The 17,086-nt window shown below is 40.3% G+C and overlaps 1 protein-coding gene across 1 annotated transcript in view; it reads right to left on the reverse strand.

Moving 5' to 3' along the window:
• The window catches only part of cttnbp2 (cortactin binding protein 2), an 86,355-nt gene that overhangs the window by 67,220 nt on the left and 2,049 nt on the right, over nucleotides 1-17,086 (reverse strand). The window contains exon 2 of the mRNA XM_014338757.2: nucleotides 10,879-10,986. Coding sequence (XP_014194243.1) covers nucleotides 10,879-10,986 — 108 coding nt within the window. The remainder of the gene's footprint in view (nucleotides 1-10,878; nucleotides 10,987-17,086) is intronic.

Consider the following 17,086-nt stretch of genomic DNA (forward strand, 5'->3'; position numbering starts at 1 on the left):
TCTCCCCTCCCACCACATCTCAGAGGGGTCCTGTCATCATGATTCAAGAACTGAGTTTGAGATTATTTTAGCGGTACAGCACGGCACACAAATTAATCCATTTGCTTGTTTTGCAGGACCAAGAGTCCAAAACCCAAAGATATTTAATGAAATAACATTTGTCAAAAAAGGAAGGTTTCCCATTGATTGTCCCATTTTAAGTTTCCCAATCAACTCCCTGGTAGACAAAGTTGCGACCCACCCACCCCCCCCCCCCCCCCAAAAAAAAAAAATCTGGTTTTTGTAGCTCAAACCATAAAGTCCGTTGTGAAGACAACTTATCAAACGCTGTTGATAAGTTTTGTTCTAATAATGCTTTCATACAGGGATGATTGGGTCAGATAAGGCAAGCAGAGTTTACAGTTTTTGCAATTGTAGCACCAACTCTGATTCTTTATCCATCTCGTCATGTGGGGCAGAGAGTTCATAGAGCTTTCAGCCCACATCAAAGAGCAGCCATGTCATCAAATCAACTGACCGAGAGAGCAAGAGAGAGAGAGAGCGAGCGAGAGAGAGAGAGCTTTTGGACTGAGCTGCTTCAGGCATGAAATAGTAAAATTTACTGCCCTAAAAACCATTTAAAAGAACAAAGTACAAAAGATGAGAATCAGAATGTGACAATGTGAAGATGAGTTATACCGAATTACAGAGGTAAAATCAAGAAACAGGATTTTATTTCTACAGACACCAACGCAGCAAAAACTGTGGGATCATCAAGACAGAGCAACTGATTCTTGCTTAACTTGTGGATGTGCCACATATTACATACATCCACCAATTTAACCGTACATACATACATACATACATACATACATACATACTAGTGCTGTCAGCGTTAATCTCTTTAAAATGATATTAACGTCATAACCGCATTAACGCGGCAAATCTCCGTTAGCGAGTTAACGTGGATCGCCCCGTGCGTGGGGCTGGATGGCGCTAACGCATTAACAAGCTAACTGCACTAACGCGTTGACGCGGTACAACCCCACGCACGGGCCAAAGTATAATATGTCTACACTAACCAAAGAGAAAATGGTCATTTCTGAGATTGAAAATTGGCATCATTATTGTGTCAGCTTCTTTATAAACAGGGAGATAGAAATGAATGACATGCTAATGGAGTTGCAGCATGTGCACAGGTTTCCCCGCCCTTACCTTCTGGCTGTTTTTGTCACGAAATCAAGGAAAAAGGGCACCCAAGCAGCCCACCCTGACTAAATGAGACAGCACACATCTGAAAATCTAACCATCCAGAGAAAAGCTGACTTGCCAGCATGGGGTGATTTCTTCACATATCCTTCCTCCACCCTTATAAGCTTTGCAAATCAGCAGTGACAGTAAAGCTGCAGGGTTTCCAGTATTAAAAACTGAATTCAGTTACTGTTCACTTTCAAAATGGAAGGAAAGCTGATTATGAAAACGAAAACCGTCAATCAAGCATTAGACTGACAAAACGTTCAAATGAAAAAGAAAAAAAAAAACATTGATTTTACTTTCTCAAATGGGAAGTGATATTCTACATCTTTGTACATCAAACTTCTTTCAGCAGATAAAGAACACAGTCTAGAGATTACACCACAGACTTGGTAAACTGAAATATTGCCACTTCCTCGCTGACAGCACAAATATCAAAATAAACTGTCATTCCACATTCCCAGTGGCAGGATCCAGGCTGAAGCTGTAGGTTTGATTCCCACGGGGCCAACCATGGTTTAAATATATGCACTCTTAGTGCTGTGAGGCACTCTCCATAAAAGCAGTCTATCTTATAAATTTATGTAAAGAAAGAATGGAGAGAAAAAAAAAGACTAAAGGGTGAAATATAGGCCCACATAAGCAGCAAGAGGAGGGATATACGGGAGGGAGGGAGAGGATTACGAGAGGAAGATAGTGAGAGGGATGGTTGCTATGACCTACTTCCACAGCAATTCACAGCAAAGAGTTTTACCGATTAACGGGGCCACACATAGCACAGACATGCTAATGTGCAAATATTAAACAACCAATTTATAGAAGAGCACTAGGGATGGGTTGATATAAAATTATGGTTCCATTTTCTGAACCACCAGATAACAACATTTTTTTTTTGATTTTTTTTTTTTTGGTAATTTTGCTTCAATAAATCCTTTATACAGGGTCGGATAATACAAGTAGAGGTTACTGTTATTTGTGTTTGCATCAGCAGCTCTTGTTGTTTCCAGTATTTTGTCACGTGATGATATATATATATATTTTTTTTTTTTCATTCATTCTGTGAACAGTTATTACTGCAGCTACAATAATACATCCCCCTGCAGGAGCACACGGACCAAATACAGTCCAACAACCTTTTTCAGCTCAGCAGAATGCCCCGAATATAGTGCTACCAAATTACAGCCCCACAGGATAGACAACAGAACAATACTTAAATACAGTACATGAATGGCCCACAAAAAACACATTTGCATGTCCTCCTTCAACACGTCCATGAATCTTCTCTGGGGACTCCCTCTTTCTTTCCTACCTGACAGCTTCATATTCAAATTGTTTGTACATTTGTATCTATATCCGTAAGCACCCTGCTGCAACCGTTGGAGCTTTGACTTCTTCAAAGACACCACAGTGAGTACCCAAAGGCAGACATCAGCAACCATTATACACGACACAAAAAACTAATAAATATTCTTCCCAATTAATATTTGACTGATAAGATTAATCAGTTATCAGCACTACATATTGTTCATTGATAAAGGAATTAAATCTGAAGGCTATCCTTATAGGAGCCACTCTTCTCTGTGACCATATCCTGGCCCTACAGGCTAGAAAGATCAGCGTGTTTAAAAATACATGGTGCTGCAATGACATAACATTGTGGATCATTTCAACATGCCTGCAAAGTGTGGTTAAAACAATCGAAGCAGAAGTCTAAAGCCTTGTCAGACAAGGGTTTTTTTCTTCATAGATGAATTAGTGACCAAATGTTTGCATATGTGGTAATAACATTTTTATTCACTAATATGGGTTTCATTGGCTCAAGTATAATGCATATATTTTGTTGATCAAATACTAAGAAATTTAAATGGAATAGAAATTTCCTACTTAATCAAAGAAATAAAAGCCAAAAATATAAATAATTTAAACAATCCTTAGCCGCTGCCCTACATACATTACACACACACTCCGACATGCTCTTTCAACCCTGAGACAGTCCACCCCCACGGGACTGGATCCATCTTCTGCAATGACTGACAGCACTTCAAAAATCATCCCACCCACAAAAAATAAAAAGCCAAAAGAAAGAGGCTACACCCGCTATCAGGCTGTACCATTTTCCTTGAAACGGGGGTTGGCAGTTGTGGCTGTGTCTTTGCAGCCTCATTCCTAAGCAGCATATCAGCGGACAGTGGTGTAATACGAGTCGGGGGAGTAAAGTAAAGCTGGAGAAGTGGGGAAGGTCTGGTTGTTAGGCAGCAAACAGATCACAGCCTGATGCTGATTGGCTTGTGGATGTATCTGAAACTGGAGACAAAGGGTTAACCTACCTGACTGCAGAGCATGGACAAGCACAAGCCTGTCAGTGCTTTATGGCTAAACGTTACCACTATGTCACCATGCCACTTTAGAAGGTTCCAAATAAAGTGTTTGATAGCATGATGACTCAAATAAGCAAAAGGCTGAGGAGAAAGAGCTAAATGGACTGATTCGTATATAGTGCTTTTCTACTCTCTCAGAGCACTCAAAGCACTTTTTACAACATGCCTCACTCACCCATTCATACAAGCACTATTCCTATGCAGAAGTGCATTCTGCCTAACGTTCACACTGTGGCGGATGCATCAGAGAGCAACTTGGGGTTAGTATCTTGCCAGAGGGTATTTGGCATTCAATGGGGGTTGACAGTCAGGAATTGAACCACCAACCTCCCAACCTTCTGATTAGTAGATGACCTGCTCTACCTCCTTAGCTATAGCCACCCAAATGTAGCTAAATGCTTAACTCCCAAAGCCTTTGCATTAGTATCACTGCTTGCCAACACTAGGAATACTCCTCCTTCTCACATATTGCTGATCTGTTATGCTAGACAGTTTTTAGGATGTAAGTAAAACTCTACTGCCTAGAGGATTCATAGCAGCAGAGTCCAGACCAACTATCACTCAAAATCAGTAATTCTGAGAAACCTTTCCAGATTATTTAATATCTGCTATATCTAATAGCAGTAATTCAACATTTAATCGACCGTTAAATCACTCTGTTCTAAATTATGAAATCTTCTGTTCTACTTACAACCTCCTAGAATTCTGTGATGTGTGGTTGAATGTTAAATACGTCCACATCAGCTCAAAAGCAGTTATCAGTTCATAGTTGCTCTTTTGTTGCATCAAGCCTAATTCTAAACAGTCACATAAATCCCTGGCAATTATGCAGCACATGCTCTGATAGCACAATAAAGAAGAAAATGAAGTAATTACATGACTTGTCTTTTCTCATCATAATTTCATTTCCAATACCTACTAACCCCACCAAAAAAGATGGGTCAGGTGGACCTGCTGATGAAGCTTGGTCTGAATAAAAAAGATATTTCCATTCATTGATTTATATTTCTTTGCAAAGCAGTGGGGAAGCTCTCTGAAGCATCTCTCGGTGAAGGGGAAAAAAGAAAATTGCAGCTTTCTGCAGTTCAGAGTGCGCACTCTGTTTTTTTAATACACATTTTGGATTCGCTGTACAGCCCATAGAGAGAGATGCAGAGTGTGGGATGCAGCAAAAGAACAGAAATTCAAAGCTGTATGAAGAGGGAGAGGGACTCCATGAAAGACGGTAACGATGAGTAATGAGCTGCCCTGCTGTCTGTCCAAACAGATAAGAACAGAGATAGAAACAAAGAAGCAGCAAGTGACAAAGATCAACAAAAAGGGAGGGCAGGATGTCTAAAATACAAGATTTACATGAACAAAAAGGGAGAAAAGAAGATGTACATGTCAAACACTACTGAGTGAGTGAATATGTAGGAGGGGGAGCTGGAAAAGCCCAGCAACAGGGCATGCCTTAAATAGCTAGATGGTCTAAGATAACGTGACGCTGGAGAAAGCTGATGGCTCAGGGCATGTGTTGTGCTAAGCATGTATGAACCCATTGCTGACAGCAGATTCATGGTATCTATTAGTCATATGGTAAAATCACATGACTTCCCAAGGAAGCATGCCTGTATGAGGCCGGATGGCGCCAATGCCGGCTGCCCGTCTGGATTAACAAACATCACATCTATAAGAATTTTATTCAAATTCACCTCAACAGGACAAAATTCATGCTAAGACTAATGCATTAAACTCTCAGAAAGAGGGGTACACAGTGCACCCCTCAGGGCCAATTACTGGGCCGCAGAGCAAGTAGGTGCACTTTCAAAAAAAAGGGACATATTCGTTCTGAAGCAATAAAACAGATAATTACAAATTTTCGTCTAGTTTTTAAAGTGTTATATCACAAAACAGTGGGATTAGATTAGATTAATTTACTCTAGAAACTTTATTTTTGTTGCGTCCTTTAAATTAAATGAAAAGCATGAGCTGAGCCACCAGCTGCAAGGCTGACAGTGACACTGGTCTATGCATTTTTTTTTCTCCTCCAACCCTCCACCAATCAAGCTAACCAGCCACACACACACACACACACACACACACACACACACAAGATACATTATCCTTGTAAAAAAAACATGGAAAGGCATTAGCGGAGTCATTTTCCATTCATTATAAAGTACTTGTAGCTGTATTGTGATGTATATTTTTCATTGTTTCTGTGAGACAGTGTTCTGTACTTTAAACTATTCTGTCTAAATGTACGTATACATTTCTGCTTGATAAGTTTATTAGCTGAAGATAGAAAAAAAAAGATGATCATCAAAAGAAACTGGTTAGGGCCCACCAAAGCATTTGTGTCCAGGGTATGTAACTTGATCTGGGCACAATTCTGCTGGGTGATCTGGGTTCCTCCAGCAGTCCAAAGATATGTTACACACCTTCATTTAAGTGTTGATTTGTAGTTGGTTGCGGATTCAGATGAGAGGATTGATAAAGCTTTGTGAGTAAGACTACCAAATGTCTGGCCCATCATATTAACCTACAACACTGTCAGCAGAGCACAGAACTGTCTAGGCTGCAGCTATTGTTTATTTTAGTAATCGAGTAACCTAGCAATTATTCCATCGATTAATCGGATAGGAAGTACTTTTCTCTTATTAAAAAGCAATAATAAAGATTCAAAAGAGAAAAAACATTCTTTCTGAATGAACTGCTCATTGGTTTTTGGTTTATCTGTCAAAAAAAGCAACAAACTTTGTATTTACCTGCCCAATTAAAATGTTATGTTTTTAAAGAAAACATTTTAACACCACTGAGCAACCACGGTTACATTTTTGGAGGACTGTGCACAAGTTTGTTTTCATAGCCACTGCATTGGTTCCCATAACCAGTCGCAAGAGCCGTTCAAATGGAAACAACCATGGGACTGTAAATCTGGCTTGATGTAGCCGGATGGAAAATTTTTAGTGCATCACCCAACCTTAAAATGTCAGCAACCAAGTCAAGATCATGACTCCATCATTTCTCCAGGCTCAAAGCACTTCTTGACCACTCAAGTGGTTAAACTGCATATTCATCCAACTGACCTAAAACTGCAGTAAACAGAAAGGAGGAAACAATTTCCAATCATTAATGACGTCTTCAGAGATTTGAGTAAGAATGATGTATAAATTGAATTTTTGATTTTTTTTATTCAATGCCAGAACAGACATAATGTAATATAACTGCCAACTTCAAGATGAGCATTTTAAAATGACTAATTCCATTACCTTTCTGTATTTGTATGTGAACAGACAATAACGTTCATTCAGAGCTTGTCTGCAGTGTTTTAAAGGCATCTTAGTGGGATGTTTTCCCCCAATGGCCTTGCACATAACTGCTTCTTGCCAGTGAAATCATCCCGTCAAATCTTTTTTTCACGACATCACAGGCGTCCAATCTGCACACTTTCATCCGTACAATCTCTCTGTCCCACTGAGACCAAGAACATAACAGCGAGAAAACGTCTGACAAACTGTCCAACTGTCGGGAGCTTCTCAGAGCACACCGAGTGTTTGGTTTACATAGTGCATAGTGCTCTAAATGTTCTTGACAGATTTTTTTTGACAACACTGATCACAACAAAGAAGGGAAATACCTCCAACAGGCACAAACATTTGACCACACAGCATGCAATTAATTTGCAGAATGCATCGTCCTTGATATGCTGCTTAAAAGCGAATGAAAGCTCAGTGAGAATCGATGAAACAAGAGATACTGATAATAGAATCAGAATCTGTAAATTGTGTAAAATAATGCTCATTTTAATACTATAAGTCTATCTGTGTTAATAAAACCATATAATAGTAGTATTGCATGGTGACACTCACACTCATGTAGTGGTTATCTACCTCTACACTTTGCTTTTTCACAGCTAAAGATGACTCTCAGAAGCATCACATGGATACCTTTGGCATACTTCCTGACTAATGTACCACAGTTTCAGTAGATGCTCACTGTTATGCTAATAACAAAGTCAAACAACAACAAAAAAGTATTTCCTCTGAATTTAGGAATAACTTGTCATTGTTCGTTTGATTACAGAAGAAACAAAGTATTGTGCCTTTCTACATGAGTTTCTTTCTTCGTGTCGTGCTAGTTTTCTTCAGCTAAACTCCAAAAGAACCCAAATATTTTTGATTTCATAAGAAGAAAACACACAATCAATGGTGAATGTACTGCAGGTGTCAAATAATATGAGAATGTATGGACACTGACTGATGAAAAATTTAATTAAACACAAGTGTTATTTACAAGAAAAGATTAAAACAATTATTCTTCATGCAGCTAATAAGAATGAACTATAGATTTATGTCCAATAAAACTGCAGGTGGGCAACAACACAATATGATATGAGCCCTGTGAGTTGTGAATGGTGGGGGAAGGAGAGGCAATCCTCAGTGATCTATCACAACCTCTTTATGATGATAATGTGTTATCAGCATTCACTTCTCGTGAGCAGAAATCTTTTATCCTTCGTAGTAAACACATCCAAACAATATGAGGAGTGTGTTACTTGTGCTTGAACTCGTTGTGTTTTGATTGCTGATAATGATGTTGCAATGGAGGATTTTATAGTTAAATGTAAATCATGATTATAAGCAAAATGCCTTTTTCCTTTGTGGTTGTATTTATCTGACAGTTCACACTGATGCAAAGAGAACATCTGAAAGCATAACAAACAAAACTAAGTGACTATTTTAGTATCTAGTGTGAAAGCGTTTTTTTTTTTTCTTCTTCTCCTTTCTTTCATTCAAAACATTCATTTCTAGCCAGTGTAGAAGTAGAGACAGGCTGTGAAATGTCAAGAACATTAAAGAGATCTAACGACCTTGAGATTTCCTACATCTATTCTCTCGTCAATGCTAAAGAGGCTTTAAAAACGGTGTCTTTGTAAAACTATTTCTTTGTGTTAGTGGGAAAGTACCACTGGCTACAAGCCAAAGACTTCATCTTGGTTCTGGCTGGAAAATTTAGCCATAGTGACTCAAGTAGCTTCTCAGTAAAAATGGTGAAAGCAGCCACATCATTCTGGAAATGGACCTTATGTCCATGGTCTGTGATCACTAACAAAAACAGTTTGTTTCCTGCACTGAGAACGGTGTAAAGATGCAGTTTCCACATGCCCCCTGAAAGGCTCCTGGCACAGAAGAATAGGTGACTTGTGTAGCCGTCGGCTGTGGTAATCATGTGATATCTCTGTCGTTTGGCTAATCTCTTTACAGCCTCCTTTCTTTTTTTCCGGGATGAAGCCAGATATGGCAGCTCAGCCAGCTTTAGCCACACGCTAATTAATCTGCGCCACCAAAGCCTCTTAATGACACCCAAACACCACAAATGATCACTGTACTCATGCCAAGCCAAGGAAGTTTGATCCAAACTTTTGGTGTGGAATCAGAGAAGTACAGTAGGGAATTTGCAACACATTAAACCTGTGCAAAAAACATTAGGAGCTGAGGGTTCAGCTCTCTGTGTAGCTCTGTAACTGAGCCAGTCTAAGGAGCTTTAGGGATGTTGACCATTAAGGCCGGTTAGCTTGATTGGTGGAGGGTTGGGGGAGAAAAATAATGCACAGTCCAGTGTCACTGGCAGCCTTGCAGCTGGTGGCTCAGCTCATGCTTTTCTTTTGGTTATTTCAGTGGGAGTGGGTATAATCCACTCTGTCACACTGTCCTGCTTTGTCGGAGATAATATGAGGCCTCCATTCGTCTTTCTGCATCCCCCCCACCCTCCATTGTCTTTGCTTCAAGTTGAACTCACAATGAAGGGCGTCTCACTCTAGATTTACTTCTATTAACTCTTTAACTCTGTCTCTTATCATTTCTCACTCTCTTCGTCAGTGTCCATTCCTTCCCCTCTAATCTCGCTCTCTTGGATGGGGCTCATCTGTGACAGAGCAAATAGGCTCACTGTATCTGTGAGAGTTGTGAGGGTGGAAGAGAGGAGGCTTATTTCATTGAAACCTCCATAGAATATCCATCCACAGGGGAGATAGGGCCTGCAGGGACTCTTTATGCCAGCAGAAAACATGGGTGAAGTGGCAGCAAGGGAGCAAGACAAAAAACAAACAAATGCCAGCAGAGAGACACAGAACAGGTGGCAGACTTTTCTAAATTTAAAGAAAGGGCAATGGCCAAAAAGACAGACGACCCAGAGAAAGTCTGAGTTAAACATATTAGTAAACTGCAGAAGTAGAGATGCTGAGCTGTTTAGAAGCTGTTCAGCATCAACCCGGTTGATAACTGAAGAGCTGCGAGAGAGAAACTCAAACTGTGGAAAAGATTAGCAGCTTGCTAACAGCACATACACACAATAGCAACAGAAAAGCTTACAGAAGCCTTTCGCACAACCCAGAGGTCACCAGTTCAGCCAAGCAGCACGTGTAGATTCTTCTCCTCCCCTGCAGCTCAACCTTGTTTTGAGTGTTTTCTTAAAAAAACCCAAAAAAAAAAACCCTTAAAGTAGTATGTGGACAAACAGTGATGACCCAAATACTGAACTGCAGAGAGAGAGAGAGGAATAATAACTCCTGCCCCAGCAGACAACGAGCAACCTCCAGCATGAGGGTGACACAGGTTCATCATTTAGTAACCACAGATCAATATGTTGTCCCATTAACACTCATCCCAACCTTCATCGGCTTGCCATTATACATAAACATATAGGCACAAATACAATCACCAGTGAGTGCATTAGAGCATAACTGAAAACCTCACAGTTTGATGGCAATTTGAACAGAGTTGTGGCTCAGGAGGTAGAGTTGGACGTCTACCAGTCGCCAGGTTGGGGGATCAATTTCCCAGTGCTCCTGATGCATCCATCAGGAGTGTGTGAATGTTAGAAACTGCTTACGTATAAAAAAAAATAGCACCTAAATGAATGTGAGTGGGTAAATAATTGTTTTTTTTATCTACAAGCCTTAAGTAGAAAAGCAGTGCACTTGGTGTAATAGCAAACAGTCCACAAAGACAAACCTTGAAGATGAAGTGCCACAAACAGGGGCATTACTCATCCGGTTAGCATTGCTAGCCTAGCTGGTTCCCAGGTGCAGACAAAGAATGTGATAACCCCGAAGGGTCATGATCATTCATAATAACTGATACTAATGCAGTTCTGGATCACAATTACAGCTAATAATGTCACTTTGAAGCCTCTAACAAAGGCAATCTGCTGCAGTAACTTCAATTTAACCGAACAGTCGCATAGACAGTAAGAGTGTTATGTATGTGTTGTTTGGACTCACTCTCAAGGCCTCTATGACCAGGTCTCGGGCTTCCAGCTCTCCCTCCATGATACTCAGCAGGGTGAGCAGCTCCGGTTTGCTCAGGTTATCCATGTTGAACTCACATTTCTGCAAAAAACACCATAGATAACACATGACAGTCAGAGACAATAGGATCAATTAAGGCTGCTTAATTGGTGCAAAGATCTGACTTATTTTGGTCAGTACTGAGATCATGATTACTAATCATTTTCAGATTTAAATAGGTTGAAAGTTTCATTTTCAAACCCTTCCCTTCATTGTAGGGTCTTTTCCTAACAATATGAAGCACCTTCAGGTAACTGTTGTGCTGTGATGCCACTATATAAATGAAATTTAATTCTAGCTTTTCTTTTCCTTAACAATCACCCTTTACACTAGAGCTTTCTTTTCTTTTACCGTGGCCTTTCTGAATAGGGCTCTGTGATATGATCAAATATATTGGATGACAATATGGGGCAACCGTGGCTCAGGGGGTTGGGAAGCGCATCTGTAACCGGAAGGTCGCCGGCAAGACACTTTACCCTAATGCCTACTGGTGTTGGCCAGAGGGGCCGATGGCGCGATATGGCAGCCTTGCTTCTGTCAGTCTGCCCCAGGGCAGACTGTAGCTGCCTCCACCAGTGTGTGAATGAATAGTGGAATTGTAAAGCACTTTGGGTGCCTTGAAAAGCGCTATATAAATGCAATCCATTATTATAATATCTTGACACACTGTTCACTGCAATATTTTTTCATTGCTTTAGATGACAGTTTGCAATAGTCACTACGGCACCACAGAAGGTCCAGCCAAAACTAAAGGGGGAGGTCATTCCTAAATGAGAGGCTACTTCTGAAGCAAGGACATGGTTCGGTTATGAAAAGTCTGATAGGCAGCAAAAAACTGAACTGTGCAAATTATCCAGCAAACAGGTCCCATAGACACTGACACAACAAACATCTTCTACCAACTATGCAAGACTCATGAAAGAGTATGGACAGAGTTTAAGAAGGAGAACCAAAAAAAAGAGAAAAAAAAGTCAGGTGCTCAAAATAAACCTCAGACTCAAACGTTAGAACAGGTTTTTTCCCTGCAGCATGCCATATAATAAAGACTCACGAAGACAAAAGCAGCAACTACATCTTATTTCTCTAAATATTTGATTCTGTGCATTGGTCAAAACACTTGACTCAAGGTACACAACGCCAAGCTGAAAACACTTCACACAAGCCGAGTTGTCTTGTTTATAGTATGAGTGTTGTTTTTTACTCTACTGAGAAATCCACACGCACCCTTGTGCTAACCGTTTGTTACCAGGACCCAAGTGGACTCTAGCGCAGTTGCGAAAGCGGAAAGTATAATCCCCACGTAATGGTGACCTTCGTTTGGTCCATCTCCAATGGCAAACGCATAGACCCAAATATTTTTTCGCCATAGCATTTTCTACATGTTTGTCCTCCAACTGTGCAATTGAGTTCTTTGCAGACAGGTTTCTATGTTAATATCTGTAACACACTTTATTGGATTTCTCCTTTCCGTCCCCACTAGGTGCAGGTTTCTTACTACTGCATCTTTGTTTTGGTTATTAACATTAATACCAAATTCACTGTCTCTGGTAGTGTGACATAATCTCATTACAAATTGTTGCACTGTTTCCTTTGGTTCCTTCAAAGTCTGTAGAAAACTTGGTGTACAATGGCAATTTTAGTTTGTGGCACAAAGTAAACATTCAATGTAGTAACCGGCTCATCATAAAGTGCAGATGCTCCAGTGTTGGACAAGGTTGAGAATAGATCCTGCTCATCTCTATCAGCGTAATGAAGGGGTGGATCTTTGCGCCTCTATTTACAGTGGCTTGCAAAAGTATTCGGCCCCCTTGAACTTTCCCACATTTTGTCACATTACAGCCACAAAATCAATTGTATTGGAATTCCACGTGAAAGACCAACACAAAGTGGTGCACACATGAGAAGTGGAACGAAAATCATACATGATTCCAAACATTTTTTACAAATAAATAGCTGAAAAGTGGGGTGTGCGTAATTATTCAGCCCCCTGAGTCAATACTTTGTAGAACCACCTTTTGCTGCAATTATGGCTGCCAGTCTTTTAGGGTTTGTCTCTACCAGCTTTGCACATCTAGCGACTGAAATTCTTGCCCCTTCTTTGGAAAACAGCTCAAGCTCAGTCAGATTAGATGGACAGCGTTTGTGAACAGCAGTTTTCAGATCTTGCCACAGATTCTGTCAAAAACTTTCTGCACGCCACTTTGGATGCCACCGTATGCGATTCCAGCTATAAAATTAACGTGTTTACAACCTGGGACAAGAAAAGTTTAGACCTTGATGGATATTTTACCTTTAGCAGCCAATGGCAGCGCCTTTTTTAGCCTATGTAACTAATGTTCTACTTGCTCCCAGTCTCCAACTGGTCTCATTAACCCTCTCGAGGCAGGTGTTGCCAATTTGCAACAGTTAAAAACTAACAACCTGATTACCCCACATACATATTTTATGAGTTTTTTTTACTCAGACGTGCCACTGCAGGACTTGGTTGTGCATTAGCAACAAAAAGTTAATTTGAGCCTGAGAGGGTTAAGTGCAGTTCTAAAGTCAGGCTAGCCATCCTATCTCCAAGCCATTAAGGTCTGATTACATTTGGGTAGGTCATTAAGCACCTATTTGGTCAGTAGTAACTGCAGGGCCAATGGGTGGAGATGGCTGTAATTGTGAGCAAGCAGAGCACTTCATGCTTCCCTGAAGCCTTTTCCGGTCAACTTCTAAAATTGCTATGTACTGCCTCTGCCCTCTTTTTGAATTAGTCCCCTTGTTCTCTGATCTTCTTGCTTTGCCTGATGTTGAATCATGTTATTTATGCTACAAAGATAAAAGAAATATTTAAGAAAATTAGAACTTTATTTTTGGAGTTTACAAAATACAGTTATGTTCCAGCCTTTTATTTAGAGATTGATAATGCTGCTGAAGAGATCATTGTGCCAACAAAGTCCTTTTTAATCCTGATACATTTTGCTAATAGTAATTTCTTCCTCTGGGATTAACAAAGTACACTGATTGTGGTTTTACTTGTGCTTCATCATGTGTGATGAACATCTGAAGTGAACTCCACAGAATTTTGGGAGAATTAAGTCAGCACAGTGACCGAGATTGCCCTCCGTCACATGTAGCACACAGCAGGAAATACTGATTAAGATGTGTTCTCAGTACAGTAAAAAACAAAAAACAAAAAAACATTCATTTGGTTTGTGTGGGTTGCTTTGCTTGCACATGACTATAATCAGACTTCATATTAGGGAGCAACTGTGAGCTCTCACATGCAGCTCTGTTGACAGCAATGTTTGGGGCTTCAGTGCACAGGAAAACATTTTTAACATTGCATTGTTGCTTTTACTTTTACTTTACTCTCTGCTCACGTCCTGGAATAACCCAACAGATCTGACAGCATTTCAAAGCAAAGTGTCAAAATGTCTTGTTAAGAAACCTTTAAAGTCACTGTCTTCTTTTAAAGTCAAACCAATGTGAGAAAAATGAGCGGCATTTTTAGCCAGACAGCTAAATAAATACAATGATGTAACTTCCCAGGAAGAAGACAGACAGAAGAAATTCTAATTACCTTGTTGGCCTCTTTTAACCAACTGCTAAAAAGCACCACAACCAGTTGCAAAATATAGAAGCTTTTCACTAGACCATTTGTTCAGTGCAACTAACGAATGAGAATAGCAAGAGTGTTTCAGCTACATCAGACTGATTGCTGCCTGCTCTTTCTTGAGGTGTCAGTTGTCAGACGGCCATTTAAACCTGATTTAGTATCCCCCTTCAAAACCTCCGCCAACATTTCTTCATTTCATCTAAGTCTTGCACATGTCTACAGAGCACTCTCACAAGGAATATGACTGAACATCAGAATCAGAGATTTCTGTAACATACTACCTCTGTGTGTCTTCTAATGGCATTGTTATTAATAGAGAAAGTTCAAGCTCAAACAACTAACAAATGAGCTAATGTTGCCTTATAAAGGAAAACTCTTGTCCTTGAAAGCTTTTAGATAGGCCCGTATTGGTGAGAAGAGGCTTTCTCTTCTCAGAACAAGAAGCTGAAAAGTAGTGTGTCAATCACATCACAGTTTAGTCAAAGCATGTTTTTATTCTGAAGACTGGAAATAAAAGCAGAAGAGATTCGGTGGGATTGATTCATTCGCATCCAGGCTTCCAATCGATCCTCAAGTTCCCCTTTCCCAGCAGTGTTTTCACCGCTCAAACAAACTGGATGAGTCAGGGGGCCTTGATGGATGTCCACCCTTAGCTGGTGTCCTCCTGTCACAAGACCTTGGGTTGTGGGTGGTGTGAGGTGAAAGCAGTAGAGTTAATGGGGGGGTTAGTCTGGCATCTGTGCACAGTGATCAGGTGAGGGAAGAAGCAAACTCTAATTTGTTCCATGAGCCATGAGCCACGCACCAAGGGCATGAGCAGCCTTGCCAGCATTCATAGGCTTGTTCACTGTTAGCCCCAGTCCACTTAATAAGGCCTGTGTCATTTCACTTGGAGCCACAAGGGAAGGGAACTGCTCGTTCTGAACGCTCCTCAACTGTGCTCTGCTGGCAAAATCCTGCTTAGTCCTGCAAGTTTCTCACATACTCATGTCCTGCAAGCACAAAACTATATGACGTGACATGCAACATGGAAATGCCGCCAAACTGGGAGAATCACAATTACTAGTACACTTATTTACCTCTGGAGCATAACGAGACTTTTCTTATTATTTTTGACTGTGTAAGGCTCCAACCTGTGTAAGTCTACTTGACTGAAGTTTTTTTATGACTGAATACCTCCAAAGGAAAACATGAGAAGAGGTATTTTTGTACTGTAATTTGAGTGAAATGCCCCGCTTAATAGGTTGTACAAATATAACGTTTAATCTTTTCTGATGACTTCTCCAACTTGTTTACATGGTCATTTGAACTCCCCCATATCAGAGCACAGCAAATTTGTTGTCAGGAAGAAGCTTCAGCAGCGACATTACAGCCACTCATGTTAATGGCACTCGTCCAACATGGCAGCATATCCCCCATAAACACCACTGGCCACTCTTAGGCTGCTGTTACGCAACAATTCTGCCAGACAACAATGGTAAGATTTAAAGATGAGGGACAATCTTGTCACGGTTAAAGGAATATTTTGCATATTTCTTTAATTAACAGCATTATCAGATTGTAACAAAACAAGTAATCAGACACTGATGCTGAAACCATACACTGTATGCAAAAGATGGTTATAACCATTGTGACATCACCTACTGGTTTCAGACTCCACATTTTGAAGCCTCAGCTTTGGCAACATGTTAGTTCTTTGGTACCGGAAGTTACCATATCATTAGCTAATGCTAGAAGGTGGCTTAGCAAGTTGTATCTATAAACTGCACCACAGCAAGGCACTGACAAACACATCTTAAATGGTCAGTGACACACAGCAAGCCATATTGCTTTTCAGATAATTCCATTAAAATGTTTCAAAAGGCATAAATATAGTGAAGAGGTCCAGTTTAGTGACTCCAATTAGTAGTGGTGATTCTAAACACGCACCAACTGGCTATACCTGTGCTATAAACACGTTTTTACTTTTGTAAATTTGGACCTTTTCATATGCAAGTCTATGGGGATTGATTCGCTTTTGGAGTCAACCTCAAGTGACCTTTTGAGGAACTGAACATTCACGCTAGCTTCATTTTTCTGAAAGGATAACACATAAACTACCAGAATCTACAGTATTCTGAACATGGCAGCTGCAAAGATCTCCAATTACAACCACACCTGCAGTACAGCATCTCCTCAACAGTGTTTGCTGATTACGAGGTGAAAGATACAGTTCCAAAACAGCAGTTAGCATTAAAGTCAACAAAAGCTGTCAGTCAGAAGGAAGCTAACAGGATTGGTGTTTGTTATTTGGTAAAGGAAATGCTACCAACATCAAGTCATTACATCATTTAAAGAAAGGTCTAAGTTAGAGCATCTGGACAACATCCGCAAGGAATTGCAAAGGTGTATCTGGTAACACAAAACTATTCTACAATGACACTTGACCGTCCTCTGTAGGCAATGTCGTACTTTTCAGTGACAATCCTGTAGAGTTACAAGTTTCTTTTAAAAGCAAAATTTCCTAGCACTGCCCAATTAAGTAGTTCACTCTGGGTTAATCCT

This window comes from Haplochromis burtoni, unplaced genomic scaffold, assembly GCF_018398535.1.
Source record: "Haplochromis burtoni strain Fernald_Lab_line unplaced genomic scaffold, NCSU_Asbu1 Contig_248, whole genome shotgun sequence".
Lineage (NCBI taxonomy): Eukaryota > Metazoa > Chordata > Actinopteri > Cichliformes > Cichlidae > Haplochromis > Haplochromis burtoni.